At 40.5% G+C, this 23013-nt stretch overlaps 4 protein-coding genes across 5 annotated transcripts; all 4 read left to right on the top strand.

The window, feature by feature from the left end:
* Positions 1-351: 351 nt before the first annotated feature.
* Positions 352-6000, top strand: traf3ip3 (TRAF3 interacting protein 3). Its single transcript, XM_085258675.1, has 14 exons — positions 352-502; positions 1079-1489; positions 1597-1741; positions 1826-1943; positions 2045-2072; positions 2307-2336; positions 2831-2926; positions 3560-3631; positions 3879-4019; positions 4201-4338; positions 4429-4564; positions 4648-4793; positions 5104-5220; positions 5486-6000. The coding sequence occupies exons 2-14, from the start codon at positions 1112-1114 to the stop codon at positions 5684-5686; spliced, it is 1746 nt and encodes a 581-aa protein (XP_085114801.1). The 5' UTR covers positions 352-502; positions 1079-1111; the 3' UTR covers positions 5687-6000.
* A 2207-nt stretch (positions 6001-8207) lies between these two features.
* Positions 8208-10267, top strand: dnase1l1l (deoxyribonuclease I-like 1-like). The gene is made up of 9 exons (XM_085258676.1): positions 8208-8269; positions 8348-8494; positions 8577-8665; positions 8746-8832; positions 8924-9045; positions 9500-9612; positions 9735-9892; positions 9972-10068; positions 10152-10267. The coding sequence occupies exons 1-9, from the start codon at positions 8219-8221 to the stop codon at positions 10230-10232; spliced, it is 945 nt and encodes a 314-aa protein (XP_085114802.1). The 5' UTR covers positions 8208-8218; the 3' UTR covers positions 10233-10267.
* A 199-nt stretch (positions 10268-10466) lies between these two features.
* Positions 10467-13573, top strand: LOC146550155 (uncharacterized). 2 transcript variants are annotated; one of them, XM_085258670.1, is made up of 7 exons: positions 10467-10587; positions 10818-10857; positions 10975-12714; positions 12817-12883; positions 12960-13029; positions 13121-13240; positions 13326-13573. In XM_085258670.1, exons 1-7 carry the CDS (start codon positions 10585-10587, stop codon positions 13440-13442), a joined length of 2157 nt encoding a protein of 718 aa, XP_085114796.1. In that variant the 5' UTR covers positions 10467-10584; the 3' UTR covers positions 13443-13573. The 2 variants fall into 2 exon arrangements, with proteins under 2 accessions (XP_085114796.1, XP_085114798.1); XM_085258672.1 differs by lacking the exon at positions 10467-10587 and having other exon boundaries at positions 10720-10857.
* A 984-nt stretch (positions 13574-14557) lies between these two features.
* On the top strand, positions 14558-21007 carry LOC146550156 (uncharacterized). The gene is made up of 7 exons (XM_085259422.1): positions 14558-14892; positions 15028-15126; positions 15665-15696; positions 16064-16089; positions 16219-16272; positions 16364-16426; positions 20297-21007. Exons 1-7 carry the CDS (start codon positions 14811-14813, stop codon positions 20505-20507), a joined length of 567 nt encoding a protein of 188 aa, XP_085115548.1. The 5' UTR covers positions 14558-14810; the 3' UTR covers positions 20508-21007.
* The last annotated feature ends 2006 nt before the right edge of the window (positions 21008-23013 follow it).

A 23013-nucleotide genomic window follows, 5' to 3' on the forward strand; every position in this document is an offset into this window, starting at 1 on the left:
TTCATCTTGAAAGGTTGCTGACTTTAAACAAAAACGGCACCACACAGAATGTGAAGCCAAACTGCTATTTAGTGTTATTGTTATGTAAGTTAACTGTTACATACACACAAGCATGCACAAGAAAACTAACTAATGAAAGTGTTCAAGCCCACATGCATCATTTGCTAATAATAAAATTACTCATCTAATAAAGGACACACACACACCAATCTCCCAAGTGTTTTATCCCAGGCTGCACACAGGGGGAATTAGTTGTGTAGTCTGTAATCTTGAGGCCCACCCGTGTATGGCATCAGTTTTGTGTGAGTGGCTGGTGAGATAGAGGAACATATGACGCTGTGGTTCTCTTCACTTCCTGTAAAAACTATGCTCAACAGAAACAGCTACATGTGAAACACAGGCACGAAAAAAAACCCGGCACTATTTCAGAAGAGTGAGAAAATGGATGACTTATCAACAACCTCATGAAGCGCTCTCACCACTGAATGAGATGGCCCAGTAGGTAAGGCTCAACCATGGTTTCCTGCTTAATAAGCAGCAGTTTGTCCTCGCTTTATCATCTTGCAGGTGCCAGGGCCTAGTCTATCGATGAGAAGTGCTTCACCCTGTAATTAAGGGGCTTCTCCTGTAAGGTTCAGCTTCTGCATTAGTATTTCTGAGCTACTATTGCAACCGCCTCTGCTCCACACACACAGCTTTCTAAACATCAGGCACTTTTGGCAGTTTACTTTTAATGCGTATACGGCTCACATCAGTTTGCAGCATGACCTCATCATACACATAACTTTTCTTTGTTTAAGTCTCTCCAGAATAAAAATATCATAAATACTTGAAAAATTCTCATTTACACCAACCCTGGTAGGAAGCTACATTTCAGACCTTTTCTTTAAAGTAAGTAGCAGTTTGAGTTTCTTCATTTATAACCTTTAGCCATCACAATGTTTCTGCAACTTAAAAGAAAGCTGTTTTTTAGCTACTCGCAACATCACTTGATAGTACTCAGCTAATAACATGCCATGAATTTGATCTTTGTGAATGACTGTAACCAGTTTCCTGATAAGCCACGCTGTCCTCGCAGGCTTGAGGCGACATAACAGCCAGGGGAGCTGCCATGGACGCCCTGACCATCAGTGGATTCCAACTCTCGCCGGAGAAACACTTTGACCGAATATTGGACATCAGAGCAGAGAAGCGTGAGTACCTGCGAGGACGTAACAATGTGACTTCATGCCGCAGCCCTCCCAGAGACAGTACCACCTGGCAGATAAAGAAAGAACTGAAAGAGAAGAGGCAGTTGGAGTTTCTGAGGAGGAGATCGGTGAGCCCAGTGTGGCGTGAAGGCTCATCGAGAAGAAATTCTCCCTCACAGATATTTTCAATGAAGTATTACAGTTCAAGCTCAACAAACAGCGAGAATGCTAAAGGATATCCGCCCATGGTTTTGACACCAAACAGCAGCATAAGCAGTGATCCAAGCACCAGCACATGGGTAAAAGATTGCATCAATTTGGCACATTTATCACCAGATCAGATTTATGTCTTCATAGGTCTGCTGTGAATAATGCCTTCCCCGTCGCTCTCCTCTCATTCCCTCAGGCCTCACTGTGGTCAGAACAGATAACAGTGATGAAGCAGGACAAAAGTCATGCAAAGAAGCAATCACCTACCTCCACGCCATCTGTGAAGGAATCAGAGCAGCACAGGGTGAAGAGTATTCATAAAAAGGACACGAGTGTAAACGGTAAAAAGAATAAATCATCGTGCCAAGCGCAAAACATCTTGACCAGGGACTGTTGAATCATGCCTTGTTTTTCTCCACATACAGCACAAAAGACAACCACAAAAACACTCATCAAAACAGAGAAGATTTACCAGAAATCATCTGTACAAACTGAAAGCATTCTTCAGAAAAAGATACTGAGAGAGACCGGCGTGCAGACAGAGTGAGTCTCATTTAATTCTAGTTTAACCTTTAAACCGCGATTTTACTGCAAAAGCATCTCTGATGTCTTCTCTCTCTGATGAGAAACTGTCCTCTGTGCAGGTCCGGACTCATCACCGTTAAAGAATCAGTAAGTTTCACAGTCCTGCTGTTTTAGAATTAGGTGACAGATTAAAAGGCGTGGGAGCACAGGCCACAGGTGAGGGCTAGGGTCGAGTCAGGTAAGCGTCACACGACATGATTAGTCGAAATAAAGTTTAGGCTAATCTGAGGGGAAATAGATGCTCTATAATCTGATGCAAAAGTTTTTTCTTTAATTATAAAGCTCTACTGTTTTTACTGTCTCTTATCTCTCTCCTAATAGGATATTCAGAAATTAGCTGACTACCTACAGGTAAGCAAACAATATTTATCCTAAAATCATCCTGTGATTCATGAATCCTTTAAGGTTTTAAAGCCTGAACGTAGGAATAGATGCCAGAAAAGTCAAATTTTTTGTGTTTAGTGGCCCTTCTGAAATAAGAAATAATAATTAGAGGTTAAAGTTGTATCATATTAGCTACATTAGGCTTATTTTTGCAATTTATTCCTTAAAACTGTAAAGTGCAATTTATTTTATTTTTGGGGGGAAGAAAAATTATCACGTTGATGATGTAGAAGTCAAAAACTCACAAAACTCACTAATCGGATATAATACGCTTGGTTTTAAACGGTTAAGCTCTCATCACATTTGATCTGTCATCACTACTGCTTTCAATATTAAGTAATACATTTATTAATGTGCTCTGATGCTACATAAGGACCCGATGACCTGTGCAGTCCAAAGCAGATGAAAACTGTCTTTGTGCGTTAGTGTAACTCTTTCTGCTGCTGCTGGGTTTCTGGCAGGAGGCTCTGTGGAGAGAAGATGTGATGAAGAAGAAGCTGGCTGAACTCCAGGAGAGCACGACAAACCTCGTGAACTCATCCAACAAAATATGGACAGTAAGGCTCTCCCTCTGTTTACACGCATCGAATAACACACATTTCGCACTTTATAAGGCCACACTGTTTTTCTTTCTGCTCTGGTGCACTGGCTGATATTACGGCTGTGTCAGGAAGGCCTGTGCAGTCTGTGGTTTGGAGCTTCCTGCTTCCGCGCAATTCTATACTGCATAGGACGAGTGCAAGCTGTCGTTCTTATACAGGAAGGGTGTGCCACTCAGTAGCTGTTAAAGGTGCTATGCATCCTCTTTACATCTCTTTTGGCTACTCTGGTTGCAATGAATGAAAGGAAAATATTGATGTTGTTTTTAGTTTTGTTTCCTCTTTAGATTTTGTTTTAGCAGCTAACCTGATCTACAGTTTATTCAGTCTCATTTATTTAGGTCTTCCACCTGTTGTTTCTCACTGAGGTATGTTATCATGAGGGGTCTTTTTTGCACTTATAACAAAGTGCGTTGTATCACACGCAGATATTGTGATCTCCCTTGAGGCTCACTGTTGCTTCGAGTTCCCCTTATGCACCTGCGTTCAGAGAAACAACGCGCTGTCACAGCTTTTTGGCACATGAACCATTAATTTTCCATCTGCAGGTTAGAGCGTGACAGTCATTCATTTCCTCTCTAACCCACACAGTCTCGCTGCAGTGAAGATCTGCTGAGAAACAAGATCAAGGCTTTGGAGGCGCAGCTGCAAGCTTGTCTGCAGGTGAGTGTAATTTAGTCTGTAAAAACCACACTAATTTTTACAATATCTTGGTGGTGATTTGTTGCTGTTGTTATTATTTATTTACTGTCCAAGAAGTCAGACATTTACTCTTTCCAGTAACTAGCCTTGCTCTGGCATTATTCTGTCACAGGGTGATAGTGTAGCATCTTAAGTGTGAGTCTCTGTGGTTTTGATCTGGATCTCACTGGGTGTTAACAACTAACTCAGCAGTGTTGTGTCCCTGCAGAAGTTTCCAAAAGATGGTGTAAAGAAGCTGGTGGTACAGATGGAAAAGCAGAGGATGGTATATGAAGAGAAGGCCTTGATTGCCCTGCAGAAGGCCACACAGGAGAAAACTGAGGCCCTCAGCAAGGCTGAGACTCTGCAGGTCAAAAATCTTTTTTTTTCTCTGTTTTACCACACAAAAAAGAAACAAATGTCACTGAGGTTTCAGTTTGTTTGCCTTTTAGTTGATAGACTCAGCATCTGGTGACCTGGAAGCAAGTTTCCTAATTTGAGTATTTGCAGATGATTTTTCTTTTTAAAAACATTACATTTTGTGTCAACAGGAAGCACTAATTACAGCAAAGGCAGAGGCCCTGAAGTGGCAAAGCCTTCATGAGGAGCTGAAGCTGAGCTCTGGAAAACTCAGGGAGAGCCAGCACCTCAGTAATGAACAGCTGCAACAGCTGCACAGCCAAGTGGAGGTATGTTAGGTTGTGACAACGTGCATGAGTGCGCGGTCAAAAGTTTAATTATAAATGTTAGAAATGTGAATTTATTTCTTGAATTATCAGCTGTGCAGAGCCAGAGAGCGTGAGCTGAGAGATGAGATGCTTTCATTGAGACAAGAAAAGCAGGACCTACAGTACAACATTTGTCTGCTGGAGGAAGACAACCAGACCCTAAGAGAAGAAATCCAGCAACTCAGAGGCAAGACATCACGTTTGGTGTTTTTTAGGATTATTGTTAAATAGTGCACATTCAATATGTTTATAATATTTTCGGTGCCCTAGATGGCGAAGAGGAGAGTCAAGACTTCATGATGCAGGAGTGTCTGGCGTCACAGGAACCTGAGCCTCGGCTGACGGTGAGGAGAGACTCTCAGCTGGAGGACCAGCTCCGCCACACTCAGGAGAAACTCCAGCTCAAAGAGAGAGAGGTAAAACATGGACATTACAGTAAACTGTAGCTCATTCACAAGTCTGACTCTTTAATCCAAGCTTGCCACACAAGGAATGTCCCAGCCTAGTGTTTCACAAAGTCACTAACAGGCGCAGGTAAAAATATTACCCCTATTATTTGTTTTTGTCTTATATACAAGGTAATCGTGTGCAGTATGTTTGCATTCCAACCACAGTGCTAACACACATGCAAGTACATTTTGAAAAGTGCCTGTCTGAGGATCACCAGCATTTAGAGTGCATTTTGAGCATTTCTGCATGTTCACGCTCTTTATTGTGTGCGTGCAGTGTGAGGAGCTGCAGGCAGAGCTGCACGCTATGGAGCAGGAGTGTCAGTCCAGCCAGGCCCGGCTGTCGCAGTGCAGAGACGAACTCCGGCAGCTCAGCCACCGCCGCAGGGGACCAGTGAGTAGAGTGTGTGTGAGATCATTTAAGGGAGACTTAATGCCCTTGCAGCACTCGAAAGCTCTCATTGCCTTTATATTATCAGCCAGTAATTAAACCACTACATAATTCTAACACTCTGCCCCACTATGCTTTTCAACACTATCAGTTTGCTTCAGCTGCCCTGCAGTAACCAGCTGAGCAGCTGCTCATGCACATGAGTTATCATTGCCTGCTGATGATTTAATATCCACCTGACTAAATTATTTCTTTTCTTCCTGTTTAGACACCGTGTGGATCCTGGTGGAAGCTGTGCTTGTTCTTCCTTTTACTCCTCACTGTAGCAGGGGTCGTAATGCTGTGGCTGTGGCATCCGCCTTTCAGGGAGCAAGTTGAGGACCTGTACTCAGACATAGAGACACGTATTGAAGATTATCTCATGAAAATGGCCTCTCCTCGACACTCGGGCTGCTTCAGACCAATATGACATTGCTCCAAATCTTGTTTTTTGTTGACGTTTTGTTGCTTTATGTCAAAATTAGATTTATATAGAATGTAATTTGTTGACATTTTTGTATTTAAAAACTCTTTCGACTTGGAACTCGGTGTTTGTGTGATGTTTGTGAGGCTGCGTCGGGTTGGTGTTGGGGACAAGTGAGCAAAAAGTTCCAGTGCAAGTAAAGAAACTCGGCAATGCTTATTTTAAATTTGCCCAAACTGTTGGAAAATGTTGCATTTTAAGAGACTGTGAGTTTAACTATGAGAACAGCGGAAAATAAAACGTGTCTTTTATACTGTAAATGACTGATTTATTTAGTCTTGAATTACTGAAACATGTCACAGCATATATAGCGTGAGATGCAGTGTGCCCCCAAGAAAGGGCAAATGTAAATCACGATACATTAAACTGATCTCAGGTCACGACCTTAAACAGTGTTTTACACTAGTATATGTATATATGTATATATATATATATATATATATATATATATATATATATATATATATATATATATACATATATATATATATATATATACATATAATTGTTTTTTGTTCAGAGAACACACAAGATTTTTTGTATTTGGGAGGTTTGAGAGAGAAGAGGTGGTTAACCAGAATGTAAGCTATTTTTGATGGAGTCACTGGTGCAGATTATAACCAGTTTGAGATCATAGAGGATGACAGGAGTGTGAGTTTCATACCTGTGTGTCAGTGGAATGAGCGTCATTTCTATTTTGACAGCAATGAGCTACTTTGTAGGTAAACTATAATTTTCATTAAAGTTTATTTTTTAAATTAATATATTCAGCAGGACATTTTAAGGTCCTTCAGTTTACTGAGAGTAACACCACCACATCTTACTTAAGAGCATATTCATTCATTAGTTATATACTCTCACTGGCCACTTTATTAGGTACACTTGTTCCACTGCACATTAATTCAAATATCTAATCTTCCAAGTCACATGTGGTAATACATCAGTCACATGGTAGCCACTGAACGCATTCAGGCATGCAGGCATGGTCAAGGCAACCAGCTGAAGTTCAAACCGAGCATCACAATGTCAAAGAAAGGGCATTAAGTGACTTTGTGGCATGGTTGTTGGTGCGAGATGGGCTGGTCTGAGTACTTCAGAAACCATTTATCTACTGGGATTTTTCTGCACACAACCAAGGTATACAGGAGAGCATCTCTGAACATACGAGATGTCAGCGTCACCACGCTCCACAGTCACCACTGGGACGTGGTGGAACTTGTGATTCACATCATGCGTGTACAGCCAACAAATGTAGATGTCATCATGTTTCTGAGGAATGTTTCCAGCACCTTGTTGAGTCTGTGCCATGAGGAATTACTACAGATCTAGACAGAAGAGAAGGCCCAACCCAGTATTAGCAATGTGTACCTAATAAAGTGGCCAGAGAGTGCAAGTATGTAAGTATTCACTCTGCAGCAAAATGAATCCTCCCAGTTACATTATTTATATAAAACACTGGGTCATTATTATTGATGTGTAATGCTGTAAAACTATTTCAGATTCTCAGGTTGTTTAATTTATAAAAGGCATCATATTAAGCAAAAAAAATGATTTTATAAATCTGTGGCTAATTTTCTTAGCTACTTATCCACTTAAGCTCATGGGGACGATGGGGGAGGAAAACCCTGAACAGATCCCACATATTCTCAAATCCACAGCCAATTTAGAATCACATATAACCTAATGTTCGTTAGACTGCAGGAGGAAGCCCGAGTCACTGGAACAACCTCCATGCAGAAAGGCCTCGGGCAACCAGGAGGCTTCAATCAGGAATTTAAATGGTGGGACGTAACAGTGCTAACCACTGCACTGCGCTGGCCCATTTTATACATGTAAATGTTAACTGCATCATATTAAATGCTTTGCTGTGTAATATAGAACAATTACTGGACGGTACTAAAGCAACAACAATAAGAAAAGCCACAAAAGACAAAACAATGTTAAAATATAACAACACATACACACAAAACGTACATAAACTGTTTTCTTTGTGCTATTTTTAAGAGTGCTCATCCCATTTTAATGGCACTCTATGCGGATTTCATCTGTAGTCCCAAAAAGAAAAAGAAAACACTGTCTATTTTACACCTATAAGAGTGCTCTTGCACACTCTGCCTCACACTGGCAGAGCCATCACAGTAAAAACTGCACCAGTCATCAGAATGTTCTTTTTAACAGCACCGTGTGGTAATTACCAGCTGCCAAACTGACAGGAGGATTTGTTCTACACACATGTTCATGAAGCGGACATGACACATGACCGCATCTATTGTCTGATTACGCTCAAACTTGGAGACAAAACGCACTCAGAGCTGAGCTCTCTGAGTTGGACGGAGTCATTGTTCATTATGGTGCTTTTAACTGTTCCAGATACAGCTCCATTCTCAGTAGGCGCTGACACAGCATATCCACCACACATCTGCACCCCCTGACTCCCCCGCCCACATTTACCTGTATGTTCCCGTGGTCACTGAAGAGATGGCTCTTTGCTGGCCTGAGATCAGTCTCCCGGTGACAAACGCACTGAAGGTAAGGGGCTGAAGATTTCTGTAGCGTACTTTAAAACATGACAAGTGAGGCTCTTGCAAACTTTCTTTGTGCTTGCAGAGCACGATGAGGACCACAGGGCTGCTGTTTGTTGTTGGGCTGTGTTTGCTGGATGTCACGTCGTCCCTTAAAATCTGTGCTTTTAATATTCAGAGCTTTGGAGAATCCAAGGCAAACAACAAGAAGGTTATGGGGATTCTGCTAAAGGTACTATGTGTCTACAAAAACACCTAGATTGATAGCTGAACAAAGCTGATGGATCTTTGTTTTTTCTGCTTTTGCTCCCAAGATTCTTTCTCGGTGTGACTTGTGTCTCATTCAGGAGGTCCGAGACTCTAAAGGAGAAGTAATACAAGCTTTGGTTAAGGATCTTAACAGGTACAAGGCTTATGTGGTGAATCTTCTGTGTCATTTAATAACACTGACCAACTTTAATTTTGATGTTATTTTCTAACCAGGTTTGACAAATACAACCCCTACTCTTACGTGGAAAGCGAAAGGCTCGGGAGGAAGGCCTATAAGGAGCAATATGTCTACATTTACAGGTAATTCATGCTGTATTTCCCATTGCATTTGAGCCGTTTCCTTATATGATCAGGCTAAACCTAGTGTGCTTTCCTCTCCCATGACTTACAGGAGCAATGTGCTGAAGGTCAAAGAGCATTATCAGTACCCTAAACTCGAAGGAAAGGGGACCAATGAAACTGATGTTTTCTCCAGAGGGCCCTTCATCATCCACTTTCACTCCCCCACTACATGTAAGGTTAAAAGGGGGAAAAACATGAAACTTCAAAGAGCTTTGTGCTGGCAAAAATAAAAAATGATTCTGACTTGTCATCCAGAATCGTTTTCTCTAGGCAAATCTAAACGACTTAATGATTTATGATTAGGTTCTCTGGCTTCTAAATGATTTTTGCTTTCTAATTATTTGCTTCACAACAATGTTAACGATGAGCCACTGTTCCAGAGGTGTCACAGACTGTTAGTGTTGGGTTATAACCTTGTAGGTTAATCTTCAGTGAATCTTGTTACACTGTAAACAATTGTGCTGCTACTAAAGCTCACCTTGATCAAAGGTGAATAAAGATCCAGCAAAGTTCACGCAGCCATCAACGTCACAGAGAAATTGCACCTTTGTTGAATTTGGAGGTCTGAATGAGAGACACACAGTCAGACTGGACCGCGGCGCTTTGTGATGTTTTTTGTTTTCAGTGGTGAAGGATTTTGTCCTGATAGGGCAGCACACCAGTCCGAAAACCGCCATGAAGGAGCTCGATGAACTGTACGCTGTCTTCAAAAGGATTTACAAGAAGTGGAAGACAGATGTAGGTTGAAACACATCGTTTAATCCCTTTTGCTTTCTTTAGCAAGATCTTGGTTCCTCATCATGTTGTTTGTAAGAATTTTCATGATTTTTTTTAACTTCCCTTTAATGGCGTGCTTTCAGAATGTGATCATCTTAGGTGACTTGAACGCTGGGTGCAGCTACATCACCACCAAAGGATGGAGAGCCATGCGCCTGAGGAGTGACCCCAAATTTCACTGGCTAATCGGAGACGAGCAAGACACCACCGTCAGGGAGAAGACACACTGTGCCTACGACAGGTCGGTGTCTACAGTGACTTGGTGCACATATATTGGAGTTTCTTATGCCCAACTATAAAGTTTCCTCATTGTGAAACAGGATCATCGTGCACGGACCGGAGGTTGTTTCCAGTGTAGTCCCAGCTTCAGCTCAGCCCTTCAACTTTAAAGAGCGTTTCCATCTAACTGAGGCAGAGGTAAACCTCTCAAAAGAAACCCCTCCCTCGAGTTCATTTTCTGACTTAACTTCACCTTTTGTTCTGTTCTTTTGACACTTCAGGCTCTTGAGGTCAGCGACCATTTTCCTGTAGAAGTTGACCTGAAGGCCAACCACCGCTACTTCCTCCACCATGAGCTGTAAACCAATCACTAATGTTTTTGCAGTGTTTTGCTTGATTTTAATGAGTGGATGATGTGAACCAACAAAATACAGAGCTATGTTTTTGTTTTTTAGTTTTTTATAATGATCCTAAACTGGCACTGCACTCCTCTCAGTTGCACCAATAAACTCGAGTTTTTTCAGCAAGTAAGAACTGCGTGCTTCACTGCTGGAGTTTATATTCTGCCCCTGAAACCAAAACCACATCAAAGCTGACATCATTTCATGAGCTCATGAAGGTACGTTCCTGCAGCAACGCGAAAACACAAAACATCACTTTTGGACTTTGCTTTCCAGAGGAACCTGAGAAAATCATCTTAAATCTTCATCCTTGATGGTAGGTAAACATCACGTGGAGACTCTGTGTCGTGCATTTCACTGAATGTTTCAGTTTAAATATGTAACCTCTGCACGGTCTGTTTGACAGGAAGCTGCTTGTAGCTACAACAGATGAGAGTTACTTCGTGCGCTCTTCCTTTCTGAGACGAGAGATTATCTGTGCCAATGCATTAATTTTTTGTCTCGATATAACTTCTAAGATAAGTTATTGGTTTTGTCTTTGTAAAGATGGAAGATTTTACTGATCTCCTAACAGATGCATTTTCAGGTAAGATATACATATGTGGTTATTTCTGGCATTTATAGATACACATATATTACTTTTTTTGCATTTTTTTGTTTGTTTGTTTTTAAGATTACTATTCAGATTATGCTGTTTTTACAGAGACATCTGTTCCTCCATTCCCGGACGAAGATTTGGACTTTGAGAATTTAACTTTTGAAGAAAAGTCTGATGAAGACGGGACAGAAAACCTAACAACAAACAATAAAGAGGCGGCACTGCTCCAGGAAGCAACAGGTGAAGCGGCAGCTCTGTTTGAAACCAAAGAGACGGTTGAAAATGTTTACGAAGAGCGGTCGGACAATGAAACAGATGAGGAGGATTTTAAAGGTGAGGGGATCGGTGCCATGGACGGTGGCAAAACAGCAGAGGAGGATTACATGAGCTCAGATGGAGATTCTGCGCACGAAGGCTCCGTCTCTGGAGAAGATGATGAGGGTGTGGAAGAGGACATAGGAGTGGCAGAGACATCAGGGGATTTGTTGATGTCAGTGCGCTGCAGTGATGAGTTCAACGACAGCGATAAGGAGGACGAGATCTTTGCTGAGGGACAACCTCTGGCCCCGGAGGATGCTGAAAACCCTCAAGTTAGAAACGAGGAGCGAGGTGAGGCTGAGTGCGACAGGGACGTGTCCTATTTGGAAAGATTCCCTGACCGAGGCAATGAGACTGTGATAAAAGCTGCAGAGGTAGGAGAGGACAAGGGAGAAAGCGAAGAAGAAGAAAAAGAAGAAGGAGGAGGAGAAGAAGAAGAAGAAGAAGAAGAAGAAGAAGAAGAAGAAGAAGAAGAAGAAGAAGAAGAAGAAGAAGAAGACACATCATCTGATTCTGAGTGTGAGGGCATGAAAATCGAACAGGAGGAAAATGTTATCGGACAGCCTCTTGAGGAGGAGGAAGAGGTGGAAAACATTTACGGGGATGATCCTGAGGAAGCTAGTTCAGAGTTTCCTTGCATATCCTTGCAAAATCTGCAGGAGCTCACTGGTGAAAGTGATAAAGGGGAATATGCAGAGAAAATGAAAGATTTCTCAGGGGATGAGCACCAAGAGGCAGGTGAGAGCTTTGCAGATTACCCCTCAGACTTTTCTTCCTGTGAATATGCAGAAGATGGGACAAAAAATCAGGAAAGCAGGCCAGATTTTGGGCCCGGTACATCTGAATGCAGTTCATACACGCAGCAGGATGCTTTCATGGAAGGACCTGTGGAAGATATTACACAGATGGACCACGCCGAGTACAGCGATGAGAAGGAAGATGGGTATCTGTACAGCAGAGATCTAGAGATGGATGCTGAGAATCTGATGAGCATGGACGTAGCAGCTGGAGACAGAGGCAGCACAGCCGCGACCAAGTCTGACGATGAAGAAGACACATCTGAGAGCGACTACAGCTCCAGTGATGACGACGGGGCTCGTAGGTGCCTTCAAGAGCTTGAAAACAACAAGCAGCCGGCCGACAGTCAGATATATGGCACGAGCAGAGCAGATCGAGCAGATATCCTCAACTGGGAATTTGATGTATTAAATACTGATAGCCTTCTGACTGAATACCTGTTAACCACAGGAGACATGACAGAAACAACTCCCACAGGTGTTAACCAGGACCACCCAGAATACATCAGCTACTCTGAGGTACAGAGTGAAGTTCTCAAAATTAAAAGCCCCTCCTACCAGGGATCCCTCGATGACAGCTTCTTCTTCGACAATGTTGAGGCCTCTGGCATCTCTCAGCAGGGAAAGCTGGAAGGGGAGGACTATGAAGAAGAAAGGAACTGGGAGCAAGAAGAGAAGAGAATCAAAGCTTTCAACGATTTTTATGGCGATGAGGAGAATGAAAGAGAAGGTGAGTGCTGAGGACAAGTCTCTAAATGTAATCAGAATAAGTTCTGTAACATTTTGAAAGCGTTTTCATAAATTAACCTGTTTTCCCCTGTGCATTTTTCAGGGAGGCAGATAAAAGTTCAGTTTTGTGCAGAGCCATTGTCTCAAGTCATTCGCTATGAAAGTGACAGGTAAGGAGAATTCCTGATGTGTAAACCTTATTTTTCCCGTCCCAACCAAAACGCTGCTTCCTCTTGTTCCCTGCAGTGATGAAGAGTCACTCAGCAGCTCCACAGACGGCGGGAGGGAGGACCTGAGCTCCACAGAGTCATCGGATGTAAGAAAATCTTCTTCTTTTTTTTGCTTGTGGAGACATGCACGCATACACATAAACGAACACATGACTTAATTGTTTCGTTTGTGGTCAGGAACCAAGGGAGCCTGACAACACCCTGCCAATGAAACCTGCTTGTGATCCTCCCAAAGCTCAGCTAGCAGAGAGTGAGCCAGACCTCAGCAACACACAAACCTGCACAGAAAAACACAAGGTGTGAAATCACAGCTCATTACTGAATGTCTGCTCTGTGTGATTTGGTTATTTTCAGTTCACGTGCTTAAACTTTGGTCCCACAGGGTGGCAGCATCATGAAGCTGATACTGAAGATGGGTGTGCTGACCGGAATGGGACTGCTGATGTTCTGGTTGGCTACGGATCAAGGAGAATGGCTCAACCAGGTTTTCTTCTTTTAGGGCTATGGAACGTCCTTGGTCATTAAAACTTGTTTGTGTGCTCGCACATGTTTGTAAAGAATGCAGTGTAAAGTTAAGTATGTGTCGTTGTGCAGATTTTTTGCTTAATAAAGAGCTGTGTTTGTTCAAAATGATGCTAAATTGCATGAATTCCAGATAAGGTATGCTCACAGTGATGTTTTCTGAGCTGAGGTTAAACAGTCCTCCATTTTTTTCGTGAAGACAACCATGCCTGGAATAAATTAAGTTTAGTAGAAAGAACTTCACTCCACAACATCTCAGAGAGAAATCCTGTGGGACCTTTTACTCCGTAACAATGGTTTCTAGTTTACAAATATAAACCAGAAAAGAACGAAGTACAAAGATATGTTAGAGGCAAAAGCTAAAGTTGGGCTCTGACTATGGTTTCCGGTTCATGTGAGTCCTGTTGGAGATTCTTATCTGTAAAGTGGTGCTGCTCAAGAACTTAAACACGATTTTGCGTTTGATAATTGTTTCATTGTTGTTTTTCACAGTGGAAGAAAGTGTTGTTTTTGTTTGTTTTTTTACACAGGTGGAAGTTATAATCCTACATGTTTATAGTTCACAAGATAAAACATATATATATATATATATATATATATATATATATATATATATATATATATATATATATATATATATATATATATATATATATATTTAAGGTACCTTAAGGCACATCATATACATTATATTTTCTTTGTATTTCTTTGTAAATTGGGCTGATTCGTATTCATGAATATAGTTTCTAATTGGTGTCTGTCAGTGTTAAGATTTTAGATTTCGTTTAGATTTTCCTCAATAATTCATGTGGACATGACTAGTTTAAATATTTAAATATTATGATGTTATTTATTTATTTATCATTAGATTTTTATCATTTTCTATTTTTGTGAACTGTTTCGTGTAACAAAAAGTCGACATTTTATATCAGAAACTTCGGTCTCAGTAGTCTTATTAACATTAGCCCAGTAGTGGCGCTGTTTCGGTTCTGGAAAGAAAATCGACTAAAAGGAAGAAAAAAATAAACAAAGAAGAGTTCCTCAAACGGAAACGGAAACATGTAAAAGTTTAGTTAAGGTGCGATTTTTTTAAAACATTTGGCTCAATAAACGAGGGCGGGGTTTGAGGTGTTCCACGTTCCCACGCCAACATTCGACTCCGCACGCTCTACTGAGGCTCTTCCCGCCAAATCGTGCAACAAAACGAGCGCTCAGCCATAATCGTTGGGAGGAGGTCTATCTATTTTCTTTTTTTGGTAACTGAAACTAACTACAAGCAAAACATAACCGAAAGGAGAGCCCAGAGAGAGATAAATAACACATTTTTAAATAAGCCAAAGCGAAAATGTCTTCCCTGAGTGACAAATCTGCGCAGGAAATCAGCGACCTGCTCGATGAATACGGAATAAAGCACGGACCTGTGGTCGGTGAGTGGCACAGATACAACTGTTTCCTATGCGCCCGTTTTTGAATCAGTATCCGTGTCAGCTAACTTTACAGCTCTTTCCTAGATGAATAGTTTTACCTGTAATAAAGGTTCCCCGTGTCCTGTTTGTTCACAGAATCTACGAGAAACCTGTATGAGAAGAAACTGAAAGAGGCCATGGCTAAAGGCAAAAGAGCCAAACCATCACCTGACAAAACCTACTACAGAGAAGAGGGTGCGATTCACATTTTCATATATGTGTCAAATTTGTCTCGTGTCCTTTAAAAGGCGTGGAAACTCTATACTATCGTAATTACAAAGACTATAAATTAGTAAAGGAATTACATCGTAGTAATTTCTGTGTAATTATTAATATTATTTATTATTTAAAGGCAGGCCAGTAAGATACAATGTCCTAAGCTCGTTTAAAGCAATTGAACATATAGACATAAACAAATAAAAAGGTAATGATTGACAGTAGCTTCATAATTAATTTTAGATAGTAAGAGTGGGGTCTTTTTCAGTACAAAAATTTATTTATCTGTAGGGTTTTAGTGCATTTAATAATTCATTTTAGTATTTATATTTAAGTTGTTTTTGTTGTTGTTTTTTGTCTTCCACACAAAGAAACACCTAGCCAAGCCAAGCAGCTGGCTAGGCTTTTTACTGTTCTGTTTCAAATGAGAGGTTGTTGATCACGTCATTCACTACAGTCAGAGTTAAGAATGTGCAGGAAACAGTGTAGTGAACATGATATTTGTGTTTTCTTTCAGAGGAGGAAGTCACCTATGTTTACAGGACACCCGTAAGTATCTTTTCCGCACTCCTTCCAGAGGTCTGTACTGCAAAAGCGAGTTCAAGATATTATGCTTGTCTTCCCATTATCTGGACTTCATTTAGGCTAACATCAGCAGCCAGGAGAACCAGTCACACAAAGCTAGTTATCAGCTTGCTAAGTTAACCCTGAGGTTGGGTAGATAAGATGAAATGCTGCTTCGTAGTACAGGCCTCAGGTGGGGCCTCAATTGTTTTGCATTACTCTGGAGTGAAAAGACGCATTTTGATTCTAGCAGAAATGTGTTAGTTGTACTTACACGTAGCAAAATGCCATACCTGTCTGACCTGGAACAGTACTCATTTCATTTCACAATTTTCTTGTTTCTATTTTGCAGACCAAAAGTGAAGCCTCAGGTGACAGGTCAGTTTTCTCACAAATCCTCCACCATCCTGTGAACTCCCTTTCTCCTGCTTTTATCCCCCCTGTTGTTCAGTCATTTAAATAAACAAAACAATCTTAAGTTAGTAACTGCTGCGTGTCTCTGTCCAGGGGGGCTTACCCAAGGGCCAGACAAGAGTGGAATGAGAGAGATTATCAGCACGAGTGAGTGAAAGTCTTACAAACTGCTGTTTTTGGGAGAAACACAAAAACCCTTCATGAACAATTGTTTTTTAACCTTTTTCTCCCTCTACAGGACATCCTACTCGAACTACTCGAAGCCCAAGCCTGAATACAACAGAAGCAGTTATGGTAACGAGTAAGTATTTTTGTATCTATGGTCATACCTCTTTTTTTTTGCAGACAAACTTCAACCTCAAAATGCTAAGCCACCGGGTAAATGCAAATAGCAACGGAATGCTTTTTCATTCAAAATACATTACCTCCTTAAGAGTTAAGAGTTTAAATGAATTTCAAATCATTGCTTTTTTTCATCTTCTTTAAAAACAAGGATATGCTTTGGTTTTAGTTTTAAGAATCTGCAGCTCTGAAGTTGTGAAATCAAAATATCCATGTCACATTAAAGAATCATTTAGACTGACAGCTCTCTAGTGCAAAGTCTGTATGATGTCCCATTGCGCTTTTATGAGAATAGCACAGGTAATTGTCCCGTGGGCTCACAGGGAGTGAGTGGTTATCTCATGCTGTGCCTCCTGCATGGTCTAATATGGCAGCTCCCTTGTGAGGATGTGTCATCATTTCAATACGCTTATGCAGTCCCACAACATTTATTTCCATCCAGAGTTGCTTTAATTTTTTGCCAACATCCTGTATTGATGACAGTATTGTTGGAGCACAGCGTAAAGTCTTCTCTGCATAGCTCAAAGAGTCTCAGTGGGGTTAATGTCAGGATTCATGATGTCTTGTGCTCCCTGAACTACTCTTTTAGTTTCAGTGTGATGAACTGGAATTGTCATCAGGGGAGGGGAAATCCACTGATGGAAAAATCTGGTCATAACACTTATTCAGATAGTCAGCTGACCTCTTAATTTGGGCACATAACTGTGCTGATCCTAGACCCCAGATCATAACAATGCCCCCACAGGCTTGTACAGGAGGCACTAGGCATGATGGGTGCATTGCTTCCTCTCTTCTCTTCCTGATGAGCAATCCCTCGAGAGCAGGTTAGACCTGGAGTCATCAAACCACTTGACCTTTATCCACGATTACAAATCATGGATAAAATTATGCAAATTATGCTCCCAAGCAAAACTTCCAGGTTTAAATAATGTTCTGAATAATTTTAACCCAACTTTAATAGTTTCAGCAGTCTCTTTAGTTGTTCTCTTTGCTTGCTCCAGGGCTAATAATTTGGCCCATCAGGTCCATCTTGTTTTTTCTCACAAGCACAGGATATGTTTTCTGACATGGGTGTGCTTCAGTCAGGACTAAATAACCTGCTCCCAGCAGAAACACATTAATAACTGCAGTAATTATCTAGTGAAAGGTTTCTGCTATTCACTTAGTTAAATCCAGAGGTTGACTTGTGTTTATAAGGCCACCATAGTGTACAGTATTGAGCTGCATTTAATGCCCAACCCTCCTAGAAACTACCCATACGCATCAAAACTCTTGGATCATATATTATTATTTAGAAAGAAACTTATATTCAGGGCAAACCTTATGTCTATGATTTTGGTTATTTGTTCTTTGAGTGTTCTTGCTATTTTACGCTTTCACCTCCTCCTCGTTCAGAGGCAGATATGGTGTTTAACAGAGGTGTGGACTCGAGTCACATGACTTGGACTCGAGTCAGACTCGAGTCATTAATTTTATGACTTTAGACTTGACTTGAAAAAATGTTCTAAGACTTGTGACTTGACTTGGACTTTTACACCAATGACTTGGGACTTGAATTGGACTTGAACCGGTTTACTTGAAAAGACTTGATATTTTACCCCAAATATAAAATTTAACATGCATATTATATAGAGATTGAAAATGTGACGTCATTCACGGGTAGAACCGCAAAGGATTCTGGGAACTCGTGGCAAGCGGTACTAGCGCACGCAGGCTTTCAATTGAAATCAGTTATACAGCGATAAAAAGAAACACAAAAATGTCAAGAAGCCGTTGTATTATTAACTGCAATAGCCGGTCGCATGACAGCCACGGGAAGCCGACGGGTAAAGAGATCGGTTGTTATCGGATTACGTCGTTGAAGAGAAATTGTTCGAGCCATGTTTCCGAAGTAACAAAGACGCGACGGATGGCCTGGATTGCAGCCATTCAAAGATCAAATATAACGTCCCAGAACCCTCCAGCTCATAAGTTAGTCTGCTCCAAGCATTTACACGAAGGTCAGTCTGCTGTTGTAGTTAATACGTCATTTTCATAACATAATTAGTGATATAGGTTACAAGCAAGTCTGGCGCTGAACAGAAATTGTCGCGCTATGCTCCTTTGTTTATTGTGCATAAATAGTGAATTGTCCTGACACAATATTGCATTTCGCTTCTGTTATTATGGTACACTGACAAAAACACATACTTTTATTCACAGGATAAAACAGGTTTTTTGTATCACTAATTGCCCAGTACGATTACAGCATACAATATTGTTGTCACTGCTACATTTCTGTGATGGCTACCAGAAATTATTTCCACTACTAATTAATTACCGTTGAGCTCAAAGGTCCTATTAATAAACGGTTAAGGAATGTGTATTTATGACGACGATTTGTGAGACTGGTAAACTTATGATACGTACGATGGTCTTTCGTTCTACACCAGGGGTGTCAAACTCAAATACACAGTGGGCCAAATTTCAAAACTGGAACAAAGTCGCGGGCTAACGTTAATATTTATTGAATGAATCTTTTCTTATGGACTCAAACACGTTTTGCTGAAAAACTGAATATGGAACAAGCAAAGCTTAATACTAAACAATATATATATTAGCTGTATAATACCAGTAGGCCAGCTCTGATAGTAATTTGGTATGGCTTCGCGGGCCAAATGTAATTAGGCTGCGGGCCAAATTTGGCCCGCGGGCCAGAGTTTGACACCTATGTTCTACACGGTGCGTTTCAAGGTCCTGCACCCATCCGTCGGTAAACTGTACCTGGGCTTGTTGCAGTGACCTGAAGTTACTAAACTTCATGAGTGTATGCACTCACTCCAAGAACCGTATGATTATAAATATGCATATAAATATGCTAAGATGAGATAGCTGACTTCATCTAACTAGCAAATGTTGTCCAGGCTACGTTGGTGATACAGTTTTTTTTAATGTGTATGATATTTTTGTCATGCGATTTTAAAGCCGGTCCTACAACCGCATCCAAGAATAACATGCAGCTTATCTCAGAACTGTCGGTGAAAATTATTCTTGGAGCTAGGTTTAATTGAGCTGCATTTTAAAGAGGTGCAATTTCACAATTTGTGTATATTTTCTAAGTTTACTATTTTGTCATGTGTTGAGAAAAACACAGATTTTAAAATTACATGGTCTAATATTTACATTTAGCATAACTGCAACATTATTTTTTCGTTTTGTTTTTTTTAAAGACTCGAAAGGACTTGAAATTCAAAGTTTCAGACTTGTGACTTGACTCGGACTTTTACACCAGTGACTTGAGACTCGACTCTGACTTGCCTGACATTACTTGAGACTTGACTTGAGACTTGAGGATAAAGACTTGAGACTTACTTGAGACTTGCAAAACAATGACTTGGTCCTACCTCTGGTGTTTAATGATGTGTTGTTAAAAGTGAACCAATTACAGTGTATAAAAGAAAGTGTAATTAGACAGGCTACAATGTAACATTTTGATGCACTGGTAATACAATTCATTTTAATTTGAAACTTTTAAGTTCACACGTTACTAAAGTTGAATTTTAATCTTTGATGCAGAGTAATAACTTGTAATGTAGTCAGAAAATTATCTAACATTTCCTTTAGCATTAATTTAGAATATGCATAGCATCTTATTCTGTCTTACCATCAGTCCAAAAGCACACCAGTAATATTTTAGGAGGCTCTAATTATTTTGCACTGACCTCTTATCAAACTGAAAGTTTGTGGGAGCAATTTTCATGCCAGATAAAAACGAGCGATATCATACTAGTTTGAGATGCAGAATTTTAACTATGTGCTGATGCATGATTTCCCCCGATTTCCTTTCCAGACCCGACATGTATGACACTCCGTCCACTTACAGAAGCACCTACGCTAAATCGCCACCCATGAAATCAGGTCAAGATGTTCCAGATGCACCAAAGTCATCACGTCTGATCCCACTGTGGGTTCAATTTGTGTTCTTCCTGGCTGTGGCAGTCTTCCTCTACTTAGTTTTTTCCACTATGGAGACAAATGAAACCCCCAAAGGGATAAAATGATTTTTTTTTTTTAAAACCATTATTTCCTTATATTGAATTTTAAGGAATGCACATGATTAAATGCATGCATTTTAGACATTTTATGCAAGATTGTGTTTTTAACAGCAGTACATTCTCTGCTTATGCTTTTAGGCAAAATGTTTATTTGTCACTGAGCTTCAGTACATTATCACTACTCGAATCAACCAGCCCACCACTTTAAAACACACTAAAATCTTCCTCTTTTTTATCTGGACACAAACTGTCCCTCCATCTGCAGTTTCAAGTGATCTGTCGAGGTTTTAAGAGATGATCGTCCACAGCTTAGTCCAAATATGGCCGCAGTTGACCATAAAACATCCAAAGAGTATCACACAAGATTTTGAAGCTCATATTTTAAAGCTTCAGCTGATTGTCTCTTTTAGCCTCTGCAGTTCACAGTGAATCTGTCTGCATGACCAAAATTTGGGTGGCAGGGTTTTGTTTTGTTTTTCTTAAATAAACATCAAACTTGTACAACATGCATACATTTCTCTCAATATTTTTTGACAGGCTATTTCCCTCAAAACAAAAACTCGTGGCACTGCGTCAACCCAACCTGCATATCCACTTAGTTATTCAGTATGTACCCTTTTCCCTCAACATACTGCTAGTAATGCAGGTGTTTTGAATTCATTGTGTATTTTTAAATATTTGTAGTTTACGGGTCCAACAATGTTTCCATTTTTCAGTTATCAAGTATATTTTGGACATTTTCAAACCAGCTGTAATGCAAGTGCCTCTGTGTATTTGGAGATTTTAAAAAAAAAAGTTTGGGTGGGGTTAAAAATGTAAAAGGTGCACTAGACGAGCTGTTGCCCCCAGTGTTATGATTTGATTCAGTATAATTAAGCTGGATATCATATTTTTGTACTACATAATCCAACTTTAACATCAGCCGGGTTTGTTGTGATTTGTTTTGTATTCCTGTTTCAAAATTGTAACTATTAAAAACGAAGCTTATATATGTAAACATTTAAAGCTTTAGGTATTTTGTTTTTTATTGAAGTCACTTTATTGGGTACACCTATTCACCTGCTTGGTAAAGCAAATATCTTATTAGCCCATAACATGGTAGGTAGACGTTGACCTGCTGAAGTTCAAACTGACCATCAGAATGGGAGAAGAAAGATTATTTGAGTGACTTCTAACACTGCGTGGTTGTTGGTGCCAGATGGGCTGGTCTGAATATTTCAGAAACTGCTGATCTGGGATTTTCACACACAGCCATCTCTGGGGTTTACAGAGAATTGTGCAAAAAGAAAATATCCAGTGAGCAGCAGTTTTCTTTGTTGACGCCAGAGGTAAAAGGAGTATGGTCAGTCTGCTTTGAGCTAATAGTCGGACAAGAATAACTCAAATTGCCACTCATTACAACCAAGGTATGTAGATAAGCAACTTTGAATGCATAGCAGATGGACTGCAGCAGCAGCAGACCACACTGGGTGCCACTCCCATCAGCTAAGAACAGCAAGCTGAGACTGGGATTCACAAAGGCTCGCTAAAATTCAACAAAAGAAGACCGGAAAAGCACAAGTCTCAATTTTCTGCTTCAGTATTTGGGTGGTACGGTCAGAATTTGGCTCAAGTAACATGAGCATATAATAATCTTGTACCATGGCACAAAGCTCAGATCATCTCCAGCTGGTTTCTTGAACATGAGTTTAGTGTACTTATTTGGTTTCCACAATCACCAGCACAATACTCTAACTGGGCATCAGCCAGGCTTTTACACGTCGCTGCTCCTGCTCCTCTTTTCTAGTACTATGGCAAATTAATTTTTTGTACTATAATAAAAAACATAATCCCGAAATCCCAGTTAGGCCACTGAAAAAACCAAAAAGAAACAATGGTGTGGAAGAGTTGCTCAATCAATAGCATAGTGACCTCCATAACACTATGAAGCCACTGTGCCATTGGCTGACTGAAACCTTTAGTGTTCAGACCCCCAGGGGACACATACGCAGAGCACACTGAAAGGGACCAAGGAAAAGAAAAACAGGTGCATGAATGCTAGGGTGCAGCTGAATAGTCAGATTTGCTTAGCAGCGCTCTTGCATGAGGGAAGTGACCCAGACGTATCTGCATCTGTGAGGCAGCTTTTAATAAGAGCTACTCAAATTCTCTGAATACTAAGGAAAGGTGCTTCAGTGCTTCATGTGTTTGGCATAGGATAGATTAGACCAAGCTTCTGAGTTAATCTCATAGGGATGCATCATACGACCATCATGAAAACAGTTAAGAAAAGTGACAACCTGGCACAGATCATGTAAATATTAAAATATGTCCATTTCCATTACCAGTTTCTTTTGAATTCTCAACAACAGGCTGTTTATCACTCCCAAACTAATAGGATTGCTACTGTGATAAAATCTGCTTCTAGGTATGTTTTGGTGGGAATTACCTGACATGAAGAACAGGTTTATTTATATAAGATTGAGCTGTTTAGATCTTTAAGGAACACAACAGTTCGATTTGCATTTGCAGT

This window comes from Mchenga conophoros, linkage group LG20 (assembly GCF_057382185.1).
Source record: "Mchenga conophoros isolate Kocher_MC1m ecotype Shallow Benthic linkage group LG20, M_conophoros_male_GT1.1, whole genome shotgun sequence".
Classification (NCBI taxonomy): domain Eukaryota; kingdom Metazoa; phylum Chordata; class Actinopteri; order Cichliformes; family Cichlidae; genus Mchenga; species Mchenga conophoros.

Excerpts from the sequence above, each read along its gene's own strand:
- LOC146550155 (XM_085258670.1), top strand. Across the intron at positions 12,884-12,959 it reads ATTCGCTATGAAAGTGACAG|TGATGAAGAGTCACTCAGCA; the intron begins GTAAGGAGAATT and ends TGTTCCCTGCAG. Across the intron at positions 13,030-13,120 it reads GCTCCACAGAGTCATCGGAT|GAACCAAGGGAGCCTGACAA; the intron begins GTAAGAAAATCT and ends GTTTGTGGTCAG.
- LOC146550156 (XM_085259422.1), top strand. The coding sequence starts at position 14,811 with ATGTCTTCCCTGAGTGACAAATCTGCGCAGGAAATCAGCGACCTGCTC. Across the intron at positions 14,893-15,027 it reads AAAGCACGGACCTGTGGTCG|AATCTACGAGAAACCTGTAT; the intron begins GTGAGTGGCACA and ends GTTTGTTCACAG. Across the intron at positions 16,427-20,296 it reads AGAAGCAGTTATGGTAACGA|ACCCGACATGTATGACACTC; the intron begins GTAAGTATTTTT and ends TTTCCTTTCCAG.
- traf3ip3 (XM_085258675.1), top strand. The coding sequence starts at position 1,112 with ATGGACGCCCTGACCATCAGTGGATTCCAACTCTCGCCGGAGAAACAC. Across the intron at positions 2,073-2,306 it reads TCATCACCGTTAAAGAATCA|GATATTCAGAAATTAGCTGA; the intron begins GTAAGTTTCACA and ends CTCTCCTAATAG. Across the intron at positions 4,794-5,103 it reads TCCAGCTCAAAGAGAGAGAG|TGTGAGGAGCTGCAGGCAGA; the intron begins GTAAAACATGGA and ends GTGTGCGTGCAG.
- dnase1l1l (XM_085258676.1), top strand. The coding sequence starts at position 8,219 with ATGGCTCTTTGCTGGCCTGAGATCAGTCTCCCGGTGACAAACGCACTG. Across the intron at positions 8,666-8,745 it reads TTGGTTAAGGATCTTAACAG|GTTTGACAAATACAACCCCT; the intron begins GTACAAGGCTTA and ends TTTTCTAACCAG. Across the intron at positions 9,893-9,971 it reads ACACACTGTGCCTACGACAG|GATCATCGTGCACGGACCGG; the intron begins GTCGGTGTCTAC and ends ATTGTGAAACAG.